Below are 27,580 nucleotides of genomic sequence, written 5' to 3'. Positions count from 1 at the left end.
TTCACCTCCTCCTCCAGGATTCATCAATCACTGCCTGCATTCACAAAGATAACTTAAACCCCTAACACAACTGCTTTAGCATGTCCTGTATCTACACAGGAAGGTCTGAACTTTCTTTAGACCTGATTTCCAGAACATAAGCTCTGAACACTCAGTGAAAAGGCTCAAGAGCAGTGGTCTTGCACAAAGCATACTGTGCCACAGGACTGGTAGAGAAGACATGTCACGCAGAAGGGGATTCCCTCAGCGGCATTGACTACAAAGCACTGCTACTGTCAGCAAGCAGAGGCAATGGTGGGGATGTGTCCAGCTGCAGACATGCACCAGTCTATGCATGGGTGAGATAAGCAAGCTGCCAAGCTCTTGTTGAACAACCACACCTAGGAGGTGACATCTGTATCTCCAGACAAAATGGCACACGTGCTTATGACAAGATGTGATTTTGGCAGCCAGCCTCACAAGCTATAGTGGAAAGCTGAGGGTATTCTGCTGGGCAATGTTGACTCTCTTCTTCCAGGTGACTTTCTTCTTTTTCTACAGTAACAGTGTTACTGCACCAGAGCAGTAAAGTATCATTTGGCACTTCCTTAAAGAGCTAAGGACTACGGTAAGTACGTGTGTGCTCTCTCTCCAGTGCCCTTCACTCACACATAGGCTGTTATCATCTGAACCTAATAATTTTCAGCTCAGACAGCTTGTGCAAACCTTACAGTATTCTAAAGTTGACAGCACAATCCCTAACAACAAAGCAACAAAAAGGCACAAAAAAGCAACAAAGCAGGAAATCTGGTACAGGAGGACCTAAACTATTCAGGAGAAACCAGCTATTCAAAACATACATTTTGGTTATAATTATACCTACAGTCATGAGCAAAGAAGGAAACTGTCCAGTTGGGTATGAACCATCCCTGAAGTAAGCATCAGGAAGAAAAAAAATTAAATTTCTGAACAGGCAAATTTCCTCTTGCCTTCTAAAAGCCCAGAGCCCGGAGTCATACACAAATTGTCAAGAAACAAGAACTAAGATGACTTTCACCTTTCTCCTGCTGCTCATCAATCATCTGGAACTAATGGGTGAAAGTATGACTAAGTTGGCCTTTAATCACTATACTTCAATTTTTCCTGTTCAATGTAAAAATGCTGGCGGTAAAAAGAGCATGAGGAAGGATCAACATAGCTTTCAGAAATCTGTCAGATCATTTCAGTATTTTTTTATTTTATACTCTGAGATTTCTCCCCTCAGTTATACATCACACTTCTTACATTCGTTAGTGGGCATGCAGTGCCAAGAACCATGTTTATTTTCAGTGTCAAGAGTAAACACTGAAAACAGAGATATTGTTGATTTTTTCAAAGAAAAAAAAACCCCACCAAACTAAAATAGAATAAAGACAGAGAAATGAAATTTGACTAGCCCCAAAATAAATTTTCAAAATTCTGAATTTATTTTAACAAATCTGCAAGAAGCATTATCAATTGTGTGAGTATTATTTAAAAAGGATAGAGATTTTATTAGCTGTGTACTTTCTTATAACTTTTACATTTATGTCTACAAAAGAGGGTTTTTTTCCTGGTCACTCTCACTAACATGCAAATTTCTACCAGAATCAAGTAACACACAGAATGAAAAAAATATTCCTGAAGCAGGGTAGCATTCTTTGGGGAGGTGGGGAGGAAGGGGGCCGGGGGAGGAGGGTCTGGGCAAGGTGTTTCCCCACTGTAAGTAAAGAAGGCATTTTCCACAGCTGCTAAGCAAATAAGAGAAAGTCCATTAGAATCTTCAGACCCTTGACAAAGACTCTTGGCTTATGGTACTGGTCTGAAAAGCAGATAAGCCATATAATTTTACAAGAAGCAACCCGCTGAATCCTTCAGGAAATGCAGCTTGGCAATCTATCTTCAATTCAAAATAATGAGGTGGCAGGAGCGTGATGGAGAAATAAGTCTTCAAAAACATCACGTAAGGGAATCCAGCTGTGCTTGTATAGTTTCCAGCTATTTAAAGGAAAGAAAAAGAGAGGAAAAAACCTCCACTCATAAAGGGTTGTTTAGAAACATGCAAACAGAAATAACCAATATCTTCAACTACGCATACCAAATATATTTGCATACCAATATAAAAATCCTGTACTCATGAATACTTGTTTTTACATGAAGCTATTAGAATTCATTGCTGCAGTTTAAATATTCAAATTTTAAAGAAACAGTTGTCTAAATACTACCTCTTTAGCATGCACAGATGTTTTCCTCTGAATTTCCAATGCATAATAACAAGCAAAAAAAAAAATAAGAGTTCATTTTGACTGGATTACGAGCCCAGCATCTTGACTGAAGATGCAACATGAAGATGCTGTTTCCAGAGAGATCCCCACTGCCAATAATCAGCTACTGCTCCTGATCCAGCTGCCAGGTATGCTTACAGTGACCCAAGCCCTGCCTATTCCAAAGGTGAATGCACAGGCTCTTCCTGAAAATGGTTTATGTGATCAAAGGAATCCAACAGCCTTAAAGTCAGATCTCTTCTTTCCAGTTTTATTCTATTTAATTCATATAGGCAACACTTCCTGCTGAGCAGCATAAGGTGTTCACAAAGAAAATTATAATATTGTAAAATCTACAGACCTTGTTGTAGAACTCAAATAGCTCCTGATGGCTAAATTCTACAAACACCTTCTTCAGGTTCTGTAAAGAAGAAAGAAAACACAATTTTAAAAAAATTAAGGATTAAGCATACTTCTTTTCTTTTCTTTTCTTTTCTTTTCTTTTCTTTTCTTTTCTTTTCTTTTCTTTTCTTTTCTTTTCTTTTCTTTTCCCTTTTCCCTTTTCCCTTTTCCCTTTTCCCTTTTCCCTTTTCCCTTTTCCCTTTTCCCTTTTCCCTTTTCCCTTTTCTTTTCCTTCTCTTTTCTTCATTTCTCTTTTCTCTTTTCAACATTAACTCCAGTAAATCAGAATATGAGATTAAGCTATATGAAAGATAACCTTTGGTTTCCTTCTATTCACTACAATGTTCCTCATACATGTATATTTCGTTTAAGTGAAGAATTCAAATCTATCAGTATATCTAGTCTCCCCCTGTGAAGAACAGTAACAAAATAATCTAAGTGAAGAACTTAGTTATCTTATTTTTAAGTCAGACTAAAATGAAAGATTACATTCATCTTTCTCAGCAGTCCATCTAAGATCTGGTAAATACTTTTCACAGTGACAAAGTCAGTAGTGTATTTGATTGAACTGGCACAGTTATTAATGTACTGCACAGGCACAGAGCTGATACTTCATTCATTAATCCAACAGTTCCAATCTTAGCATGCTGACACTGCTATAGGCATCCATGCAGATTCAGCCAAAGTTAACAATTAACACAATGGCTTCAAAGCAGTGCTTAAGCACTTAAAAACCCCACAAAACAACACAACTGATGAAAACTGCTGTAGATAAAACAGATGGTGGTAATAATCCTCTGCATGCATGTGCTGATGTCTGTGAAGATGGGGGTTGAATTAAAACTTCTGTCCTGCTTAACTTGCTTGGAGCCTGCTACCTTCAATCACTAACCACAGATCTAACCACACAGTTCCTAGCCTTATTCCTTCTACTTCACTTTGTGCCTTTATTTATTTAAAAGTAAATTTATATTTCTGCACATTCTCTTTGTTTTTCTTCGACTTTTCAAGGGTTAGAGGCATTCCTGAGGATAAAAGCTGCACTACCATGAACAATAATGAGGCTCTGTGAAAGCTGAATCTCTGGATTCACAAAATACTCACAAAATATTATCAGCTGAAATAATGCATACACACCACTTTTCTTTAACTGGTAGCAACTTCATGTACCACTTGGGTCAATAGAAAAACACTTGTTTATCCACTCAGCTTAAATGAGCAAGGACACTTTTGCATACAGACAAGGCTGAGGGCCAGATTCTGTGTACTCAAAGCAATGCAAGTCTCAAGTTATGCCAAATAATGTCACTGAATTTGGCGTACCAAATGCACAAGACCAGCAGAAGCCCTGGGAACACAGTATAGGTACTGCCTGGTGCCTGCTCCTCAAAAGGAGCTGTAAGAGACACAGGAAAGAGATAAAATAACTGGGGCCAGCCTGTCTGGTGCAATTCCTCCTTCTCACTCTGCAGAAAGAAAGATCCCTTCCAACAATTTCAGCCTAGAAAAGGACCAGTGATTTGTATGAGAGACCAATCTTCCCCCTCTGGGAAGGAACAATGCAATACTGTGAATCGTATGGTGAATACAAAATAAAACTACCAGGACAGCAGTTTTCTTTGCCATGACTCCAGCTGATCCTCCCTCCAAAGAGCATAATGCCATGACAGGGGAAGTAAAAGCATTTTTAAAGGCTTTCTAACAGCTAAGAAACAAAAAAAGAAAGCAAACAAGGGTTTTTTCAGAAGAGAAAGCGGGTAGAGGAAAGAAGAAAGATACATTAATAGCAAAGGCATCTACCATTTCAGCTGGGATTTTGCTTGCCGTTTGCCTTCCTAGAAGGATTTTAGTGACTGAATGGAAGAAATCAGAACTGCAAAGATGAGGTTCAGCAAAAGGAAGATACAAGATATCTTTTATCAGTCACAATTAATAGCTAGGATAATTTCTTGAATGATTTCTGGAAGTCTACTGCATTTTGATGTGATGGTTTTGCAATGCCACCAGAGAGGGGCAGAGAAAGACCTCTGACCATCTGATCTCATTTCTCCAGTCTCTGTGTCTCATTCAAGAAGGGCATCTTCTGGTATTTCTTCAAATCAGCAAGCACAATCAATTCTCCTTCTCTCTCTCCCTGCTTGTCTTTCGTATTTTCTACCTACATTAGTTACTGTTAGTTAGAAGATAAAGTATGCAAGTGAAAAAAATTGCAGACCTTTTAATTCAGATACTCTTTACACTTTATTAAAAAAACCCACTCTGCTTTATGAAAAGGATGAGATCTCTCTTCCCATAATTATTTAATAGTCATACTCTGATAACTAGGACAAAATGTATGTTGGATTGTGTCAGGCAAATGCCTGTGGAGATCTAAAAGAAAGCAAGTCATGTTTCTGTTCTGGGGTGGGAGTAGGAGGGTCAATGGGAGAGAGGTGTAACAATCTTGTATGAAATGTGTTGCTTATCTGCACTTAATCATCTGCAAAAACACATTTGTTTGTATGTCTAAAAACCTGGCACATCTACTATACCACTTCAACAGAGAGTGGTGTACAAAAAAAACCATACAGATGTATGACACCAGTTAAAAATGTTATATTACTACATTAAATTTTTCACTAGCATGAGTCCGCTAAGGATGGTGACAAATTATCATTATTATGTGGTCAGGAGTTCCTATTACAAATCACAAAAATGTTGTATCATAACTAGATCCCTAAAAAAAACCCTACTCCTCAGGTGGCTGATGGCCCCCCATTTTTAGCTGAGATTTCCATTATTTACTTATTTGCTTTATTCTGTGTGAATATAAACAAGTGCAATTAAAACTGTGCACCACAAGATGAGGTTACCACCCAGTTCTTCAATTACTCAGCAAAATTGTCTTAAAAATTACTGTTTAGATAGACTATTGCTAAACCCCCCAGAACAGGCAAATTCCTAATATACTTAATGGAATTTTACTCAGATGAGCATATAAAACTAAAAACCCTAATAATATTTCAACTGTAACTAAAACACAGGATGAAAAAAAATCACTTTCAGCTTACCTACTTAATTAAATGTCACTGTGTGCAGACAAAGCCTCAACCTATTTATGAAAAGTACAGTTAAGCAGACTTCTTTTATCTGCACATACAAGTTTTCAGATATTGCCTCTGATCTACTATGTTTTTTCCAGACGTAAATAAGAAAACAGCAATTTGCTGGACGTCTAAAGTCTTCTTTTTATCAAGTGTATAATTTTTTTCCTCTTTCCTTATAAATATCTTCCCATCCCTCACCTTCACACTACTCTCCCCCTCATTTCTGGCATCTCATTTTCTCTTTCTTTTTATCATCTTCATGTGAAAGAAAACTATACCGAGCAACCAGAAAACCAAACTGAATTTATTCCCATTGTCACACCTTGTCAATCCAAGTTTTTCTAGTTACATCCCCAATTTTTCTGCTGTGCCAGTGTTAACTCCTAGCTCCTGCTTTTAAGAATTTTAGGCTTGAGTGTGACAGTTTCATAGCATCAGATAAACATGGCTGAACGTGATATTTTTATGAAGACAAAGAAATCTCTAAAGTACCAAACGTTCATTCTTTGGGCTGCTTTGAAAACAAGGAGACAGGCTTTTTGTCTGACACAATATCCATGAAGGGTGGCAGGGACTGCACTGGAGCAATATGCTCAGTAAGTGTAGCTAAAGAGTATGTGCAGCACATTAGCTAAATAAAGTTGCTCTTCAGTGTGTTCATCTATTGTAAAACATGACAAAGCACTGCATTTACTACTGGAAAGGTGTATGTGAATTGCAACTGTCACCAAGAAAAATCTTTACATCATTCTGAATTCACTGAGAGGAATATGGTAATAAGCTTTCTGAAATGTGTGGTTTAACATGTTTGGACATGTATCACTAGTGAATGTATTTTAAGTGTAAAAATTAGATTTTAGTGCCATTTTGCCTGCATACATCTAGATGAAATCTGATTTAATTCCACCTCTTCTGTCACCCCAGGGTTGTATCAATTTACAACTCACAGCCTCCTGAGAACCGTGAAATTCTAATAAGCTTAACTGATTAGGGTTGTTTTCTCCCCTTAAGTATCTTCTCACTTACTGTCTGCTATTATTTTAAAAAACATAACGTCTTCATCAGTCTCTAAAACCAAATTTCCTTTGGGGGTGGAAGGGGGGCAGGAAAGAGAAAAGAGAAATGAGAGGAAAATGAAGAAAAAACCTTTGTATTCCCAGTCAATATCAATATGTTATCCTAACCAAAACAGCCATTCTGAATGTCTGGCTAATTCTACAAAATAGCCACAGTCTTTTAATATATACTTAGCTTACAACCACCACCAAACAGGCAATTTTTTTAGCTGAACACTATCATCAGCATAAAATGATGAAGATACAAATATACAGGATATGTTAGTCTCCAACTTCCCATTATCTTGGCTAACTATTTCAATCATTAATACCTTCTTGCTGCAAAATGTTTCTGTGGAAAACAAGCAAAAACTGCCTCCTTAAAATACTTCAGAAAGCAGAGGCAAATTTCGGGTTATAAACAAAGGATTGGGTTTTGCTTTTAGGGATTGGTTGGTTGTTTGGTTTTACAGTGGAGATGTTTATGTGTTTGTAGTGGTTTGTTGGGTGTTTTTAATACAAAAGTTTAGATATTCATAATGTGCTACTGAAAAAAGCCTTTTTACTAATGACAGAGTTTTGCAACCTTACATACTACACAGCGATTCCACACTTTTAAGTCCCCAACCCCATGTGTAAGCATAAAGTAATGCACTAGAAGTTATAAACTAAAGCCAAACCTCTGGTTTAAAGCTGTCTTGAACACAAAAACACAGCTACTACTGTTCTCAACTGCAAAGCTATAACTACTTCAATGATGTTGAAAAATAAATGCCAAGTATTTTGAAGCAAATGGAGGGATAAGCTGAATTATATAATATATTTATAAGCTAAATGTCTGCTGATAATGATAATGTTATGTGACTGAGCACATGTAAAAAATAAGAGTATATTCAGCAAAGCTTTTTAATAATAACTAAGTGAAATAACATACATCCCAGTCCTCATATTCTAATATTACCTTTAATACTATCTTGAGCCACATCTCCATTTGGTCTGAGAGAAGAATATTTTCACATTTGCTATCCATTCTCCAATTTATTCCTATTAGGTATCCTTAAAATCTCAGATATAACAGAATTATAGGGATAACTAAGCTAATCAGTGTATGGACAAATTAAGATTCATTCCTAAACAGACCCCAGTTGATTCTTAGTAGTGTGCATTTCCCTCTGGACCTATCAATTTTTGTGCTACATTAATTCAGACTTCCTTTAAACTTGCTTGGGTCCCAGAGAACTGTGCATTCACCTAGGCACTTACGACTTTTTCTACTTGTATCTCACAGAATTTATCAAAAAGTTTCTGTGGCTTGGTCAGGAAGATCAATTTTAAGAAGAGCATATGCATTAAAACAGACCAGCATTTCTTAGAAGTACACCTGTTTGTTAACTCTCTGCATATAAGAGACAGTAATTAAAACTTCTTCATATTCTTACAGCTGTAGATGAATGTAATTCAGCTCAGGGATTCAGCAAAACACTGGGAGTTAAATACAGACTAATATATTCCTAATTAAACTTCTTTCACATCATCAAAAAATGTAACCTTCAAACTTCATTCTTTTTCAAAGCTTATCTCCAGTTGCAATACCAAATTACTATTTTTGTAGAGAAAAAAAATCATGTTTTATTACCAAATTACATGCATTTCAAGTTTCGGTGTGTAACTGTTATAAAATGTAAGATACTAACCCTAACCCATGCTTCCTGACCAACATATTAACATCTAGTTCATAAACATACTGCATTCTACCTTTCAAAGTTGCATTTCTTTTTCATATAAGCTTAAGAAACTCAAATTCCTTGTGGATTCAGGGAGATCATGATCTGCATCGTACTAAAGATATACTTCCCTCTCTTTGCAACATATATGCAAGCATCCTAACCAAATCCTGTGTTGATTCCTGAGATCTAACCAACGTGTTACTGGAATTTATGGAGATACATACAGATAAATCTTGAATCTCACTCCAGCAGATTCAGGATCATTTTGCATGGAAGATGGCAAGAATGAATTTATTGTCCAATCTGGTAGTAAAGCAACAGATTCTGCAGGCATTTGATCACCTACAGAACACCTGACATACTCCCAAACTGCAGTAAGAATTGTCAGTCACTACCATTTTCATTACTCCTGTTCCTCTCCATCCTTCCAAAAATACCCATTGCTGGCTGAATTAACTGATGCAAAACTATGGACAGGAAATGGGACATAACTCCTAAAAAGATCACACAGGCTGGGAAGCTCACAGAGCATTAGAGGGAGACAGGTCCCTTTTCCACAGTAGGTAAGAAAAATGCTTTTAAAACTGAGATAATTATCTGAGAAAAAAACCCCAAAACTACAGTTTTCACCTCAGTACATTGTGTCAGAGTAAATACCATCTTGCTAGAGAAAAGAGAGATTGAAAAGCCTTTTCTTCCAATAGCTGTATCCAAGCAAAATGTTCCTAGGAATTTACATTCCTGTAAGTACCATCATTATATTGGTTGGCCTTTCAATAATACTTTTGCATGGAAAACTTTTAAAAACCAGAAATCTAGAGATGAGGGTTGACACTTCTCTGCAGATTATGTTAAATACACTTTAAGAAAAACATCACAGTAAGCAAACATGCTTTCTGGAGAAATGGGCAGTAGATGTGTATCAGTGTATGCCTATCACTTAAAAGCATGTCTTTTATGTCGATACTTCCCTGTATGTTGCAGGTATGGAAAATGGCTCATAGGAGATCTGTTGAAAGGCTGACTTGCTTTATGTCAGTTCTGTATTTGTATTTACCTTCACATGCCCTTTCCTTCTTTGAAGATAACTATGCACACTGTACAAGCTCCTGACTGGTTCCTCACTAGACTCCATAAGGATTCAGTCACTATGAGCAACAAGCCTCCATCCACATGAATGTTGTTGTATTTTCAGGATTCAATAGCAAAGCACGCATAATTTCCAAAAACCTTATATTCAACAAAACATGCATTTAAAAATTGGTTCATTCACTGAAAGGCTGCCACAATTACTAAGAATGTCACAGATTAATCTGAGGAACACATGTTTCAATAATTATTATCTTCCTGTTCCATCTCTCATCTAATTTTGCAAATTCTACTGTACTCCAAATATGGCAGAAAGCCCTCTGAAGAAGCAATCTTACTAAAAATTTAAAAAGGAAACCCAAAACCAAAAAAAACCAAAAAAACCCAAAAAAACACAAAAAAACACACAAAAAAAAAAAAAAAAAACCACAAAAAAAAAAAAAAACAACAACAAAAAAACCCAACCCAATTCCAAAACCCACCCAAACAGGCTTTCTCCCTATTAAATTTCACTGTATAAAGTTTGGAAAAAGTTCACAAGAAATCATATACACCCTAATTGTTGCATATTGCTTATACTGTCTGTAACTATCAAAATACAACTTTCTTCTTTAATCAGAGCTATACTGTGATAAGTGGTTTTATTCCTCAGAAGAAATTAAATTCTTATCTTCCCATTTTGGTACACTTCACTTGTCACAGAACTAACAACATTTAAAAAATTAAGTTCAGGAACTCTGCAAGGAAAACCAGGCAGTTGTGATTCTGTGTTTCTTTTATTTCCACTGGGGCTAGCATGTATAAGTCTTCAAAGCCATGAAGACCAATGAGTTCATATTTCCATTCTAAAGATAGCTCACATCAAAAATGACACAACAGTCTTACATTCACCTCAACTGATAAGGAATTCACTTTTCTTTTTATTATTTTATTCACAGATAACCTCTGCTGAAGAAATGGAAAGCATCATGCTGGCACTAGAAATGCTTTCAAGCTTTTCTGACCTCACATGATCACCAGATTTGACCACAGCTGATGCCATTTTGATTTGATGCCACATTAAAAAGATGTCACATAGCTATAGTTGGGAAATATTTTCATTATTGTGATCAGAAAATGATCAAATTCTAGGAAATTAACAAAACTGAGTATAAATATTAAGTGCCTAGTATTGTCATCCAGCAAGATTATGAGGCTTAAATGGCAAACAATGCACCTTAGGTATCTTAGAACAGCAAAGCTCAACTTACAGCACCAAAGGCAGACTGAAAACTCTTTGCATCTTGATATACAATGGTCAAAACCCTCTATTAGCAAGAAGAGCAGCTCAACACCATGCACTGAGTGTTTTGAAGAGCTTTTCACACAGCTTGCTTGCAGCTGATATAATTAACCTGGAGTTACAAACACTTTATATTCTAATCAGTTACACATTTAATGCTGGGTCTGAAGCTGGATTTCGAGGAAACTCAAACTGTCATCCAAACCACCCCTTGTCAAAAAGCCAGATCAAACCTCCTCTGTCCAGAGAAGAAACCTGGGTTGCTATCATCTGTGTCCACATCTAGAGCTACAGATCTGACAGAAATATTATATGGTGATACCCTGCAGATGATTAACATTTTAAGAAGGATTTATACCTCCATTTAGGAACGGAGGAAGCTGGCATCTTTTTGAATTATGACCTTCTGAGCCTACCTGATTCAGTAAGAAACTGCAATGCTGTATTGTTTTACCACAAAGAACCTTCATTGCTGGAATACCTGAAAGTATCTATTGTTTCTACTGAGGCACAAGAAAAGCGGCTGGATAAAAGATGCCAGCAGTGAGGGGAAAGATCTAAGGAAGCTGAGACCCACATGAAATCAATGTAACTGATGTGAAAACTCCTTTCCAAAATCTGTTTAAATATTCACAAAATGTTGAGATTAGATAATCTGTAAATTAGGTTTTTTTGTTTGAAATGGGTCACTCAAAGTATCACAAATTTGGATTTTGTTAGGCAGATCAGCAAAGATAAAATGTTTGGGGCTGTTTTGTTCTGTGCTAAAGGGATGCTAGTGGCTGTCAGCAAGTATGTTTTTGATCTCCAGCAGGCAAATAATTCCAGCAGCTAGCAGCTGGGGACTTGCACACAAATCTCAGCTGCTGAAAGACAGGGAAGTCATGCAGGAATGAGGGATGTTAACTAGCAGTCTAGTCCGCAGCAGAATCAAAGGCAAAACTCCTAGGGAATAAGGTTGTTTGTAAAGTAATACATATTTTATCCTTTTAAAAATTTACTTAATTTTATGAGGACGTCTCCTACTTACCATTTCTACTGTATTCTAAGGGTTGTAATATATCTATAGCTTTTGCTACAATGCTCATAATCTACAATAAGTGCTGGTATCTCTTCCTTGCCATAAGCAACCCAGCAAAGCCTTGAACCAGAGCTACCTGTTTGTATCAATGACACATTGATGTCAGATGTCTCACTGATGTGAAAAAAACTACATTACACCACTAGCCTAACCAAGTAAACACCAACATTTCTCAGACAACAGACCACAGTGCAAAACTGGAAGAGGTTATTAAAACCAAAGTTTGTCAAATGAGACAAAATAGCTTTGCCTTTTTACAAGAATTAGTAATAGATTATGTGGTCTTCTCATTATGACTCCACAAAATTAGTAAGAATGTGGAAACAACCACTATACTAAAAAGTAATCAAGCAACAACTTTCTCATTTGTCACTGAAGGTTACACACATTCTAATGACACAAAATTAGCTATTTTGGACTTCAGACAATGGAATTTCAGCAATTTTCCTTTACTGCTTTGGCTGACAAATTATTTAAAGCTTGATGCAGTGGAGTGGTGTGAATTCTCACTGCTTACTGAAAACTGAACAAAGTGCTAAGGACTGAAAATACAAGTGCTGTGTGTTTTCACATATACCAAAGATGAAATAAGATCTCTCACCCCCCATTTTCTTCAAAGCCAGACCATGAACATAAGTGTGTAAGTAATATCCTCTCAGGAAAGAAAACAACAATTTTTGGCTAACATAAGCAACTCGACAGAGGGTATCAAAGCCCTTTTTATTTTCAAGTCTGTGTGCTATTGAATCATACAGGTTGCTTTAAAAGACAGTAAGTAATATGAAGGAATATAGTACTAGATTCAGATTATTTTACAGATAGCAGGAGCACAATCCAGTACTTAGGTTGGCTGCAATGGTTTCAGTAAGTATCAAAACCAAGACACTTTTTATCCTTCTCTCTCAAAATGAACCCATTTAGCTCCCAATTAATTACATTTTTCTCTTCCAAGACAGCACTGCATGATGCAAAACTAAAATGGTAGAGCAAGCAATAAAAAGTAAATGTGGTGTAATCTTTTCACAAAGATAGATATGAAATTAATATTCAAACTAAATGTCCTTTTTTTGTCTTTTTAACATTGGAGTGTCACAGACATCTTTTCATAAAAATCCTTTCTTTAGGATTTTTCCTTCTGGGAAGCTGAGGCCCCAGAAAAAGAATGTCAACAATGGTTGTCTGCTGCTGTGGAATGCAACAGGTGCACCTGTGATTGGCCCATGTTGATGTATATAATTAATGGCCAATCAAGAACCGAGCTCTCTCTGGGACAGAATCAGAGAGAGCTCCTTTGTTATTTCATTCCTTTTCTATTCTTAGCTTGGTAGCATTCTGAGATCTTTCTTTCTATTTCTTTTAGTATAGTAATAATGTATATATATAATAAAATACTAAATCAAGCCTTCTGAACATGAGATCAACATTCTTGTCTCCCTCTTCACCCTGAAAAACCCTTGCAAGCCCTGTAACAATAGGAGTTCTTCAAAAGGAAAAATGGAATAGCAAGATGTTACAGGTCAGTTTGCAAATACTAATTTCTCAGAATCACACATCATTAAGGTTGGCAAAAACCTCCCCCCGGGCCAGAGGGGACAGGGAACACCGAGTGACCCAGGCCAGAGGGGAGAGGGAACACCGAGTGACCCAGGACAGCAGGGACAGGGAACACCGAGTGACCCAGGCCAGAGGGGAGAGGGAACACCGAGTGACCCAGGACAGAGGGGACAGGGAACACCGAGTGCCCCCCGCCCTGCTGGGCCTCTGGGCGAGGGTGCCGGCCCTGGGGAGCCGCCAGATCTCCATGTGCTGCTGCATCTGCCCCGAGAGCTCTGCCTTCTGGCACGGATCTGTTGCTGTCTCGTCCCTCGGTCCTACAAGCCTGAGGCCATCCCTGCTGGGCACAGTATCAGGAAGGGCATTTCCAGCTGATGGTGAGTTTGCAGCAGTTGGCTATCTAGCCGTTATTTACTGTTACCTTTTTTATTCTTGCCTGTTGCCACTTTGTTCGTTACTAAACTGTTATTTCTTCACTTACATCCATTGGTTATCTCATTCATTATTGGTGGGAAGGGATTAGTTGGAATCAAGGAGGAAGTTACTCATTTCAGACTGCCCATCTCTTTAAACTGTCTCAAATCTATACACCTATTTGTAACAATTGCAGCATTAAAATGTATCTCTGTGACAGGAGATTTTAGTTTATTCTGTTAAATATTAAAGATCTTACCTGCTTAGGGAGTTCACCTCATAACAAAGAACCATGTTTGGCAACAAATAATAACCATCCCTTACCTGAAGAACGGACAAGGAATACAATTTCAACCCATTCATGACCATTCAATTTCTCCAAATAATTCTCAGAAGGAGCTGATCCAAAAAAAATCCCTAAAAGCTGGCAACTACATCTTTTAGATGGGCCTCTTTTAGATGTAGATCTGGATGCACAAGTAATTTCAATAGATACTGACTGATAAGCAGTGAGAGTAGCCAGAAAGATGATCTAGATAACTTGGTAGGAGGCCAATGAAGTTCACAAGAGACAAGGCTGTTGAATAGTAAAGATCTGAAGACTTACTGACCTCCTGTTTGTTTATCACTAGCAGTTTGAAAGTGCTGCAACTGGAGTCTGGTTAAAGAATTCCAGCACAAAGTTCAATAACTCTGAAACTTTAAAGAGAGAGTAAAATATCCATAAAGAGCATGTATAAGAGTGAATACTCAAAGGGTCCAGAGCTCTTGAATAAAAAATTGCTGCTATTAGTCAGCTACACCTCTCTAGACACTACCATTCAGAGTACCACTGGGCCACAGGACTCTTAGTGTAGAGGTAAAATGTTATGGTCAGATAATACAAGGAGCTAGATTACCTCCAACCGCTAAAATGTGCTTAATAGAAAGTCAATACATTAATTTTGCATTAGTGGTTGCACAGCCCATTCTCTCAGAATCTAAGACAGCATAAAAACACAAGGCTGGCATAAACTCTGTATTAGCTGCATATATTCCAGTTAATGTGACAGAATGGCTATCTTGTACCCGACATTACAATTCTACTGTGAGCAATCCAGCCATGCAGAGATATAGTATTAATGATTGTGAAATCATGCTATGACTCCATGGCGCTAACCTAATTGTGAAATTAGACTTTGTTTACTTCACAGCTGGGTACTGACTGGCTATGAATTGAACTGAAAATGCTATTTACAGGCCAGTATGTGGCAATACTTCCAAGCAAACAAGAGACTGAAGAGGTGAAGATAGATATCAAAATGGGGCTGTAAATTAACTTGCTGAATGTTCTTACTCAAAAGTCGTCTGGAATATTTCACTACTCTGAAGCCATACCAGAACGAATCTCACAGGCCATTATTCAAATGATAATAATAACAATGGCTACTAGAAAATGCTGTATTTTCTACACCACTCTCTAATGCAGCATGGCATCATCTCCCTAGTGTTGCAGTTTCGAGTATGTTTTTCTAACACTGTTTTATGGAAACCAAGAAATACTGACAGAGACTCACAATTAAAACCTACACAAATTAGTGAAAAGTTAAGGTAATTTACTTCAGTTACTTCAAGTAATCCCAGCAGCCAACTGCTTCTAGTTGCTGACTACAAAAAGCTCCAAAATCTTCTCTAGTTGAACAGCTACAGTTGAAAGCACAAAATAATGCAAGAATTTTACAACTAAATATAACTTTGTCACAAATAATGTTTTCCACCCAGACCATGGGTGGAAGCTATTTTAATAGCTTCACAATCAAGAAAATGTGTGAAATCAGTTGTGACTGGGGATTACAAAGAAAGTAATTAGTTCATGGAGATCAATCTACAGATCAACACAGACCTTGGACAAGACAGACCTCAGGATCAAGACTCTGCAAGAGTGGCTTCTGTCGTCACTCTGTGTTCTAGGCGGGAGGAGGGAAAGACTCCTTCTTTTGCCATCCCTGTAACACCCAGCTAGAAGATACCTGGGCTTCAGTAACAGTCTGTCCCTGTATTTCCATGGCAAACAGCAATTTTGGGGGACCACAGTTACAGACCAACACAAAGTCCACCTATTTAAAAAATGTACCTACAATCAACTTGCTCCTATTGAATAAGGATTTGACTAGAGTGCTTCACTAGGAACAGAGAAAATTTTTTGTAAATATATTTTTTAAAAAGTCAAGTAAAATTCTTAAGTTTTGCAGTGATAAAAACTTTCTACTCTATCAGTACAATAATTTTTAACACCTTTAATTAAACAAATTTTAAGAATCTTTAATTCACTTGATGTTAAAGTCTCAAAGTATGCCCACTATTTTTGCCAGTACAGATACTTCTCAGTGAACTGCAGTAAATGCTTTATTATTTAATCTGTTCGGGTGGGGTTTTTTTGTTTTCTTACAGCTGCTTTCCAGTGAACTGTAGTGAACACGTTATTTGGGCTGTTTAATTTTTTTTGGGGCGCCCTATCACAAAGCCAATCCATGCTAGATCAGAAACAGTTCCTTCTGCACTACCCTTATTCTAGTATAAAAATCTTGCCCAAAAATCTGTGGGAAAATATTAGATGCATATATGCTGCATTCATTACTTAAAATCTTGTATTCTGTTCTTTAAAACATTTTTTTCACTTCAAGCTTTTTTGAATAACAGAGAGAAAAAATGCACCTGAAATAAATAAACTCATTTTACAGATAATTTCTAACAAAAATGAAATATCCTCAAGGGCATTCACATTTTACATAAATGCTTAGCATGAAACCATTTTATTGTAGTTAAGATAAATATCAGTGGACAAAAGGGGCAAATGGAACAGGGTAAAAGTATCAGTTTTATTGTGTTCAGTGAATTAATACTACACCAGTGTAGAATAAAAGAACTTGTACACAAGTGTATAAAAAATGTACACAAGTGAGCTCTCCAGCATCCCCCAGAACTTACCAAAGATATACTACATTTGTACACAGGTTTGTGTGTGATCTGCAGCACAGCATGAGATTATACTGACTGTACAGTCTAATGCTTTCTTGCTAAGTTTACCTAGCCATAGCTTTGATGTTCAGTTCTCGCTTTTGCAGAAAGATGAAATGACTTGCAAACACTTCTGCTGACTTCATTTTCTTCTTGATCCTCAACACTAACAGCTGAAGTTTTAGAAGTGGCACTTCTGAAAAAGCTTAGGAGACTCTAATAGTGGTAACGTGTTTCATACATCATTTTCTACTAGCAGTTTATATCTTTTACTGTGTAAAGTGCAGATCTGTATAAATCAGTAAATTCAGTTTCATCATGTTGTAATGAAGAGCTGTAACACCTTGACTCTTGAGTTATTTTTATTTATTTTCAATCCAGGTTTGGACATCTGAACTCCTATCCTACCTAGATTCTACTTTCACAATCCAATAGAAGATGTTCCATCACACAATGTACTTCTTGAAAATATCCTCATGCCTACAAAAGGAAAAAGTCACTATAAAAAAAAATGAGACTCAAACCTAATTTGAAAACTACTTATTTTTCAAAAAATCCAATTAATTAACAAGCAGGTTTTAGGCAAAACCATCTGTCCATTTCAAAAGACAATTAATATCTTTGCCCAGAACATTAAGTCTTACATGACCAGAGAAATAACAATATTTAATTTAATACTGTACCATCTTGCTAGAGGGAAAATGTAGAATAGCTCTTTTATAAACTGTTAAAAATGTATGAGTTATTTTTTGTTTTGGAGAATTTAATTTTTTTAATCCATAACCCTTAAATGTCACACACACTGAAAACCCTCATGCATTCTAAGCAGAGCAGATCAGAAGCAGGCAGCATATATTAATAACAATGGGCCTATTAGCATGGAATCAGAATGCCAGTCTTAACATGAGCAGGTCACGTGTCTGTACAGCAAGAGACTGACAATACAAATTTTCTCAATAAGCAAACCTTTTGTCTCAAACTCCTTTTTTGAAAGTTGTGACACATGCATTTTATACAGTGAGGATAAACCAAGTGTCATTATTTTTAGAACGCATAGCTGTATTTGTTTTTGCTCTAGTAGAACTAGCAGAGGACAGAAAAAATAAATGAGGAAAAATTACCATTAAACAAAACTAAGATAGAAAATGCATTTTTTCCTGTGTTGTAAATTATTTCAACAAGAGACTTTGAAGCCTGTTACAGGAATATCTAATAATACCATGGAAGCCAGAGACTCAATCTTAGAGAAGCAAGCAATTTTCATTGTAGAATCACAGACTGGCTTGTGTGGGAAGGGGCCTTCACTAGATCAGGTTGCTCAGGCATCCATCCAACTTGGCCTTGAACACTTCCAGGCATGGAAAGTGAAACAGATTTTATTTTGCAATAATATCAGAAAATCAAAGAATTCTGAAAATCAAAGGCATATTTGATGCTTGATACGATTCCTAATCCAAGTTGATCCTAAAGCCCTCTACAAACTTTTCAAACTTGAAATCAATTCAATGGTCCAGAAAGAAACACATTCTGTCACACTCTGCTAACCAGAACTGCAACACCATTTAAATTCCACCAATTTCAGTTGGTAAATTCTCTTCGGACTCTCTTCTCCTTTCATGCATTTGCAGGGTAAATATTTCAAACACTCTGGTATCACTGTCAAAGCTTCTTGAAACTACCTCTTGAAACAATGTGTCTGGCCTTCCAAAGTCATCAAATGCTAATTTATTTTCCACAATCTACTTACACTATCAAAATAACCCTTCTGTGCATGGGTTTAATTAAAAAAATTAACTTGGAAATACTCTTGGTCATTAAAATTTTTATTTAGTGTTACAGAATCAGACCAAATAGCACTTCAATTTCATTTTACCTCAGAACACAAAACCTAACAAATTCCCCAGCAAGTCACCCCATGAACCAAAATGCCAGAAATTATGGAACAAAGATTTGGAATGAAAAAGATAAAGGAAATGTGCAGGCAGAGCTTCCCTTAAAAGATAATCAGCTTTCCAGATTAAAAAATCTGTAATATTTTCAGGTTTCTTCTGTGCACACTTTGAAACCAATGGCTTTAAAGGTAATATCTGTGCATTCCCATTAGAAACTCTTTCAGAATTCAGCTGGGTTTCTTCAGTCTCATGTGAAATTATTTGTCTAATAACCTTCAACCTCTATTCATAGACTTGTTCCATCCTTCCTGAAACTCACATAAAAAGTCTGCCACCACATTTTTGAGCACAGTTTTCCAAAGGATTATTACTTCCGTGACCGTACCAATACTTTTGCTTTAATTAAAAACACTTCCTGATGTACCAGCCCAGTTTATAAAGTTAGTATGAGTCAATGACAGTCGTATTGCTATCTCAGTAAATGCCTTCCCTTCAGCTGTTAATTGTCATGCCACTGTCAAATTGAGGAGAATATATTAAGTAGCTGCTTAAAGGTTATACTGCATTTTATCCACTCAGTTTTAGAAAGATACATTTTATAACGCAATAAGAAGGAATTTGCTTTAACTCCCAAAGCACCTTAACTCTCAGTTCCATTTTTTCCACTTTTATTCCAGTTTCTCTTTCCTGAAAATCTTGTTTTCTCTCTATAAGAACTAACAGTTTGTGAAGTCTCCACTTCCTTTCAGGAAAAAAACCTCATGCTTAACTCCAGGAATAGGCCAAATATGACTTTGAAATATGAATGAACTTCAGAAAAACATGATGTCCTGCTTCCAGTTCTATTTTTAAAAATAAGAATCCATGTGGATTCTGAAAAATTTATTATTATCATTGGTAATGAAACAGAATTATTGCTCACCATCAACTCTCTTGCAAACATGCATTTTTTTCACTGTATATTTTTCAATACCTGGGTAATTCCTTCAATTTTGCATTCCCATTCCTAAAGACACCTTTTTAATAAAATGGTTGTTGCCCTTGAGAATTAGGAATACCAGAATATTATATTATTTTTTAAGTAAACACAAAGTACAGTAATTGATTTAATTGCTGCTTCTGCAGGTTTTGTATATACTGTTTCCTCTACACTCACACTTTTCAAATTTAAGAACCCAATGAGCCCTCTTTCTATCGAATATTGAATAAAAATATTAACTATTAGTGAACATTAAATTTACAGAAAAAATACTAAGAAACTTATACAGACTACAAAAAGTATGTAATTGATTCATTTTTTCCTGCCAAAGGATCTATTGCTTCTCTAGATGGTAAAATATTTTTCCTTCCTTGTGCAATGCCCCTATGCAAGGCCATCACTTCAATTCATCTACTCACTCCCTTTATTTCTTTAAATCGTAGTCTGCTGCTCTACTGCAGAAATTCCTAGCCTGCTGCTAAACACTAGACTGTGCCTAAACATGTCTAAATATGCTTCAAGATTTCATACAGCTTTACGTGACAGCACATTAATGTAAAAAAGGATTTCCACCCAGACAAATCTGATAATGACTTGCTATAGTTGTCAACTGTTTATCTGCTTATGTTAAAAGACAGCTGATTTCTATGCATAAGCAGCTGGTTAAAGCAGCACAGTTCAGGAGAGTTCAGCTGACATACTTGTATACATAAGGAGCAAACTGAGTAATGTGAGTCAACTTTTCAAATCCACAAGGACTTTCGGGCAGAAGAATGAGGTTACATTCCCATAATAGCTTAGCCACTTAAAGCCACTGCAAAGCTGGTATGCAGCTGCCTGGTAAGAAGCACAAGTCCCCCCAAAACTGAATGTGCAGCAGATTTCCCCCCTTCTACCAAGATTTCAGAGGGTTTCAACAGTAAAGCAACAACTTGTCTGAATTTAGTAAGTAAAAGAATTCCTATTCCTTGAAAAGTATTTAAATACTTTTCCCAAATACCCTTTTATAGCATAGGAAATACTTTTTAGAGCATTAGTACCCATTACATTTCTTTGCGTTTTTACAGCAATCAAGAACACTTTCTTACTACTGGATTGGGGGTTTTTTAGTTGTTGTTGGGGTTCCTTTTGTTTGTTTGTTTGATTCTTTGTTTTAGGACCTAAGCAGCTAAAATTTTATCTAAAGAACATATGGGTAGACCCTTCAAATTTCTTAGTCTTAGTTGGAGTTTACTGTAAGCTAAATAAGAATAAAATTGTAGCATTCACATATGTCAACATTTAAACAATTTATTTACTTTCTAAGGTTATATCTTTCTCTCCACCATAAGAGTGTGATGTCTTTCACCAAGGCTTCTGCTTAAAACTTCTAATAAGAAGAAAGAAATATTTTCATCACCTTTAACAGAATTCCATGATTTTTGTAGGCAATTGTATTAACATAACTCTAATTAACACTACGGTTTTTAATAGACACATATGCTCACTGCTTTTTTACAGAAGTAAACAATAAGCAAGCTTATTATTCTCATAATACAGGGACAAGACAAGAACACTGTAAAGCCATAATTTACTGGAATGATTTGATGAATCTTGAGTCATAAAATAACACTCAATGTTTAGTGTCCTGCAGGAAAGCAGAGAAATTAAACATAGAGAAGAAGAAAAGAAAGTCTACAAGACATGTACTCTACAAATAGGGAAATATTTAAAGATGCTGAAAGTGATTTTCTCTCTCATAGTATGTGTCACAGCATTTTCAGGAACAGTATCTACACCTAAGCAATTGTTAAGATTAGCCTAACAGTTATTTAAATTAATTTCTGATCAAGCCTGTTATGCTTATAAAATTCAGCACAACAGCAGTACAATTCTAGCTGAAGATCTTGCTGTGTCTCCTCAGCTCCCTTTGTAAGAATCTCAAATACAAGCTGCAGAGGCCATCTCTGTTCTTCATTTAGGCAGTTTTCCCAGTTAACAACATGTTTTTTTGATCTTTATCTTTACAGCAATGAAGAAAACAAAGAACTTGTTGAATGCACATTAGTGCCTCGGTCCTTCTGTACAGAAGTAGTTCAGTATTTGATAACTCTGTAAATTTACTGGCACTTGTGCAACAAAAAGCAGCTCCACATTTGGACAGCTTATGATTTCACAGTGCATCTGCAGAGGTCATACATAATAGATACTTTTCTGAGGTCCATCCAAATAAAAGGAACTGAACAAAAGCCATCTGTGCTGATGACACTGACATAATCATAACTGGAAAATAAAATGCTGCACAGAATATCACATCAAAATTATATTGCAAGAGCTAGTTTGAATATTTAGAAAGTTTAGCAAATCTAGCACCAATATATGCAGGAAATAATATACATAATATTCTACATCATCAAGCATGAAATCTACAGGTCATCTAGAAAGAGAAATGGAATACAGATCCTAAGGAGTACTGAAAACTTTGCATTTAAAACCATGTCAGTTGTACAATGCTATGCCACTAAATATAGAGAAGAGTGACCAGTAAAAAGGCAGAAAGAAACTTAGAAGTAATTAATTATTAAGATACTTGAAGAGAGTTTACCTCAGCTTCCTCAAATTCTTTCACAATATAGGATTCCTTACATTTATTACAGGGTATAAATACAACAGAGAGAAAGAAGAGGGTAAAAGAACATTGGAATGAAAACAAATGAACATAAATTAGGCAAATATTCACTTCAAATTGAAATGAAGGTTCCTAAACACTGTGACAGATAAGTATGGAAGAGTCTTGCCATTAAAGTAATGGGGAACAAATCTGAATTAATTTTATAATGAAGATGAGAAAACTTACAAAGGTGCTATATTACAGAACAATCTAATGAAAGCAGTGAAATAATGGCAGATTTTTAGCTCCAGATTCTTAAATTCTCATCTAAAGAGTGATGCACCCTACATCAGAAGATATCTATACCACTAAATTTATTACAACAAAGTAAATTCAGCGGTATAACAGACTATTAGTTTCTCAAAGCATGCTAAATATTAAGCCACATTAAAAAAAAACCAAAAATCCACTGGACATTGACAGCTAAGATCAACTAGTGCCACAAGCCTCCACTGAACCTTAAAATCATGAAGCTCAAAACAAAGAAGCAGCCCACCCACATACCTTAGTCTCTGCCCATTGATTGCAATGCTGTTGCTAATATGACCCAACATGACATAAAGCTTTGAGTTCTACAAACAACACATCATCAATAGCAACATGTACCTTGACTTTGTCACACCTACAAAATCTCAGAAGCAGGCTTTCTACCACTGTGAAGTGACAGAATAGCATATCAGATTGTCAGTCCATTTGTTTATTTTGTTTGAGAATATGTGACAGCTAGTAAGATAAAAGTCTACTCTGCCCCGACCCTCAGTTTTGTGTACCATCCCTGAGATACTGGGTACTCTAACCAGCATCTCTCCCACACCTAATTTTCCATCAAACATCCTAAACCATGCTAGACTCAGTGATGTCAGAAATAGCTTCAGGGAATATTGTATATTGTCACTGTGAAACAGGCACAGCAGGTTACTTCAGAGAATAATCTCTTTCATTAAAATTTTAAGAAGCGAAATATCATCAGATGATTCATTCCCTGCAATCTGTATTGTTTTGTAAAATAACTGAAAAAGGAGTTAATTGATCCATGTTTTACTTCTTTTTCCCTTTAATTCTCTTGGGTACAGAGGAAATAAAATGTTCAAAACTCTCAGAAGCAGTTTATTTTACTCCTGCATTTGAGATAAGTCCCGAAAGGGCCAATCTGCAGCTAAATGAACACATGCAGAATATTTAATTTTGCCACTATCATATAACTGATTTCCACACAACAGAAAGAAACATTCTCAGTCAGCTCTTGTTCAAATTGAAAATCTCGAATCTTCCTATCTGTTTCCATATCATCTCATCTCCTACAGCCAATTGCTTCTGCACCAACATACCCTGAAGCTTTCTTTATTCAAATTTGTCATTAAATGCAGTCTTCTGATGCTTTTTTCAGATACACAACAGAAACTAATTTTAATTTTCTTCTTGTGCTTTCATTCAGCTAATGGGTATAAAAAGAACATTTAAACTACAAAGCTGAATTTAGGAGATTTTGTAGAAGGATCCTGTCACACTTCAATAATTGTATATAACTAAACAATCTGCACTTGAGTGAAAACAGGTTTAATGTTTTTAATGAAAGTTCCCTCAAATAGTAAGAAAAGTTTCCCATTCCTCAAAAATTGCTTTGAAAAGTGAGGATATGTTTGAGGCACATTCTGATTTCTAAAAGCAAATTTGTAAAAAAAGTAACATGTATTGGTATCTTTGGAATCATTAGCGGTTTTTTATTTAGAAGAAAGATGAGCTATAAACAAAACAAGGACAAAGCAAGCAAATTCCTTGTCAAGTGTATATCTGTATGGACAAATAGAGAGTAAATAGTAAATTCACACATCAGAGACCATGAGAACTAAGAAAAATTTAATAAAAGACTTCAAAAGACTTAGCAAATTCAAGCTAAGTGGTTCATAGAAGCCATAGTATAGGATCATGTCTGAATAACTTATTTTATGATGGTGAAAAAGAAAAGGGAGATTATGCTTTTCATTAGAAATATTTGGAAAAGAGCAGTGTTTCTCAGCACAAGTCAATAGCTACCACAATATAAAGCCACTAAAGACAATGCCTATCTTTACATGCTACATTCAAGGATCTCTCTCTTAAGAACAGGGGATAAAAAAGAGACAATATGTGTAAAATATACATTACAGATTTGATACAGAAGTAAGGAGCTGTTCCAGCATATGAGAACACCACAAAGTTTAAAAAATCTGAACATGTCTTGAAATGGTCAGTCTTTACAAGCAGTTAGTGGTGAAAGACTGACAAAATTTTATTTTGTTATTGTTTTTACTTATCTGAAACTGACATTTCAACATTGTCCTTCATTCTAAATTAAAATTTACCCTACTGCTAAATGTGGATGTTTGCATAACTACCATAATCTCAGGACAATGGATAATGCAGTATTACAGTCTTAGTACCAAAATGCTGCATTTGCACAGAGACACACAAGAATGAAACACAACAGAAAAGGGCTTCTGGCAACCTGCTTTTCCTGCCTCCTCTCAGCTATCTTTCCTTCTCTAAATGATAAATCCACTCTGCCACATTAACAGCAGTAACTTTTCAAAACATCCACTTTAAGATCTAGCATTTCCAAATAGAAATATCAATTCTAGGCAGACAAGGGAAGCAAAAGAAAAGAAGATAATCTAATGAGAGCAGCCATCCACCTGGGTTTTTATTTGTTCACTCTTGATGTGCTTTGGGATATATTGTTTAATTAATACTACACAAAGATAACAATTGTGCTCAAGGTAATCTTTGTAAAAATTCAGTCAGGAACATGCACATTGATCATGCTCTGATTGCTAGTAAGTCTCATCAAGCTTTCAAATGTATCTGGAAACAGGACAAACTGTTCTCCCCTTCTCTGGTATGCTAGTAATTAAAATAAAAATATTTAATTGAGATCAAATGTTTGGTATTAAGCTCTGTAGTTTTAAAAAACTAAACCAGGAGCTTAGAAGTTGAACAAATACTCAAGAATAGGAATACAAGCACAAGAATGTTTTGAGGTTTTAAGTATTAAATATAGGGAAACTTGGGTGGCACACTCCCTTGCAAACTGTTGATTGTGATCTGTTAAAGAGTAAATCAGAATTAAAGTGCAAGAAAAATTAATAATTATTTCCAACCTCTTTCTTATGCCCAATATCTTTTTCCTCTCTCAAATTTCAAAAAAATTTCTAAATTAACTGCAGAACATTTTATATTGTTTCAAGCTCCTTCATGGAAAACATACAAATCCTTCTCTCTTCTGGATATTTTAGTTTTCTGCCCTGACTTCATAAACAATATTACTGTAGCCACACATATGCAAGATATCACCAACTTCCAATCTCCTAATTTTTTTTTTCAGGCTGAAAGAATTTAAGGTTTCAATATAGCCAGTTAAGAAAGTTTCAGTATAGTAACTTTCAGATAGAAAATGCTGAATTTGACATATCCCTGAAAAAAATTCAAATTCTAACAAAACACTAGCTAGAAACATGCCTGCTCTTCTGTCTGCTTCCCTGGGCCTGAAGACTGGGAAGGACACAAGGGTTCCCATCTTTTCTACCAATCTGTCCAGAGGGCTGCTGCAGAGCAAAGAATACTGACACTGCCAAAGGCTGGGATTTCCAGACCAGTGCCAGCCCTGGCTTGTCACTGGGGTTTCTGAGCTCCAGGTGCTGCTGAGGGCAGCAGCTCCCAGACCTGCTGGAAGCTCTGGCCAATGGTTTGTCTGGTGGACAGCTGGATCCTCAGGACTGCCAGTGCTTCTGGGTGGCGGCTGGCCAAACCCCTGATGGTCTGTCACACTGCATCGCCTACAAAGTCATCAGGGTTATCTTGGCAACTGATAAGTTCCTTTGTAAGAAACCAAGATCCCTATCTGTACAGGACTTTCCCACACCTACTGTTATGTGTGGGCAGACACTGTAGTTATTACAGCCTTGGCCTGCTCGATAAAGGACACGGCTTTTTGTTGTAAAGGACAAAAAGCAGTAAGTATCTGGTTTTCATTTGTGTTGCTGGTGGGGTTTCAAATGATAAAAAAACAACATTAAAAAAATGCAAATAATTAATCTTTTCTTTCCCTTACCCCTTCACTGGGACTTAATTTTGTAGTCTCTAATGCTACTGATTTAACCACATTTGTAGTATACCCAAGAGAACCAGTCTACCCCTTAAAATTTGGATTTGGACACAGGCTGTTTTCACTCATATTTCAGCTAAAACATTTGAATAGCAAATACCATGACATCTTGGATCCAGAAATCCTGACCCATTCTGTATGAAATACCTACCAACCAAATCTGAATGGTAAAATCCAATAAACAACTGTTCATTAAATAACAGATGACTTTACACATTATCATATAAACTGGTCCAAATAAGCATTAAAAAACCTTACAGTCAAGCATTGTATCTGTTGCAATACTACTCTTAAAAAGAGTAGTAAAATCGTAAGTTTCTGAGCAAAGCCATTAAATCAGGAAAAATAGAGTGGTTTCTTGAGCAAAATAAGCTTTGAAATGAAGTAGAAGTACACTGTGCTGAAAATGGATGAGAAGCTGGTGAGGTGTCCAGTAATGATGCATTTAAATAAGCAATTTGGCTAGAATTTGCAGTCATCTGTGAATAATTTATCAAATTGAGCAAAGCAGCTCAAAAGAGTACACTGGCTAAAAACTGCTGAATATTTTTGCAGTGATAAAATTCAAAGTCTCCCTCAGTTTCAGTTCCTTTACGTCTAAATCCATAAAATCTGTGAGAACATTCCAGTACACTGCCTAGGTGACAGCAGATCAGAGACTACATTTTCTGTCAAAATATTCCCGAATAAAGACTGTAAAAATGGTAAAAGGCTTTTTTCTTTCTCTGAGAAAACACAACAAACACAAAACACAACTACTAAGGCATCACACGTGTTCACATTGAGACAGTATGCTCTCCACACATGCTGCGAAGTACAGTCAGGGCCCGAGACCAGGCACACTTGCTTATCCCACAAGTCTGTCCTCAACAGCCTATGCACAGCCTGCATCATAACACAGTCTTCATGTATTAACCACCCAGAATAAAAAAAAACAACCAAGCAGCAGTGGTCCCTTCCTTTCTTCTCC

At 36.3% G+C, this 27,580-nt stretch overlaps 1 protein-coding gene across 2 annotated transcripts in view; it reads right to left on the bottom strand.

Moving 5' to 3' along the window:
* Window positions 1-1,666: 1,666 nt before the first annotated feature.
* The window catches only part of COMMD10 (COMM domain containing 10), a 101,372-nt gene continuing 75,458 nt past the window's right edge, over window positions 1,667-27,580 (bottom strand). Inside the window, exons 6-7 of one of the 2 annotated variants that reach the window (XM_059492385.1) lie at window positions 2,623-2,682; window positions 1,667-1,995 (exon numbers count right to left, since the gene is read on the bottom strand). In XM_059492385.1, coding sequence (XP_059348368.1) covers window positions 1,957-1,995; window positions 2,623-2,682 — 99 coding nt within the window. In that variant the 3' untranslated portion in view covers window positions 1,667-1,956. Of the gene's footprint in view, window positions 1,996-2,622; window positions 2,683-17,190; window positions 17,429-27,580 lie in introns of those variants that run through there. The other variant, XM_059492388.1, reaches the window with a different exon arrangement.

The sequence above is a fragment of the Ammospiza nelsoni genome, chromosome Z (genome assembly GCF_027579445.1).
Source record: "Ammospiza nelsoni isolate bAmmNel1 chromosome Z, bAmmNel1.pri, whole genome shotgun sequence".
Classification (NCBI taxonomy): Eukaryota; Metazoa; Chordata; class Aves; order Passeriformes; family Passerellidae; genus Ammospiza; species Ammospiza nelsoni.
Note: the sequence above shows the minus strand (reverse complement) of the source record. Positions and strands in the feature narration are given on the sequence as shown.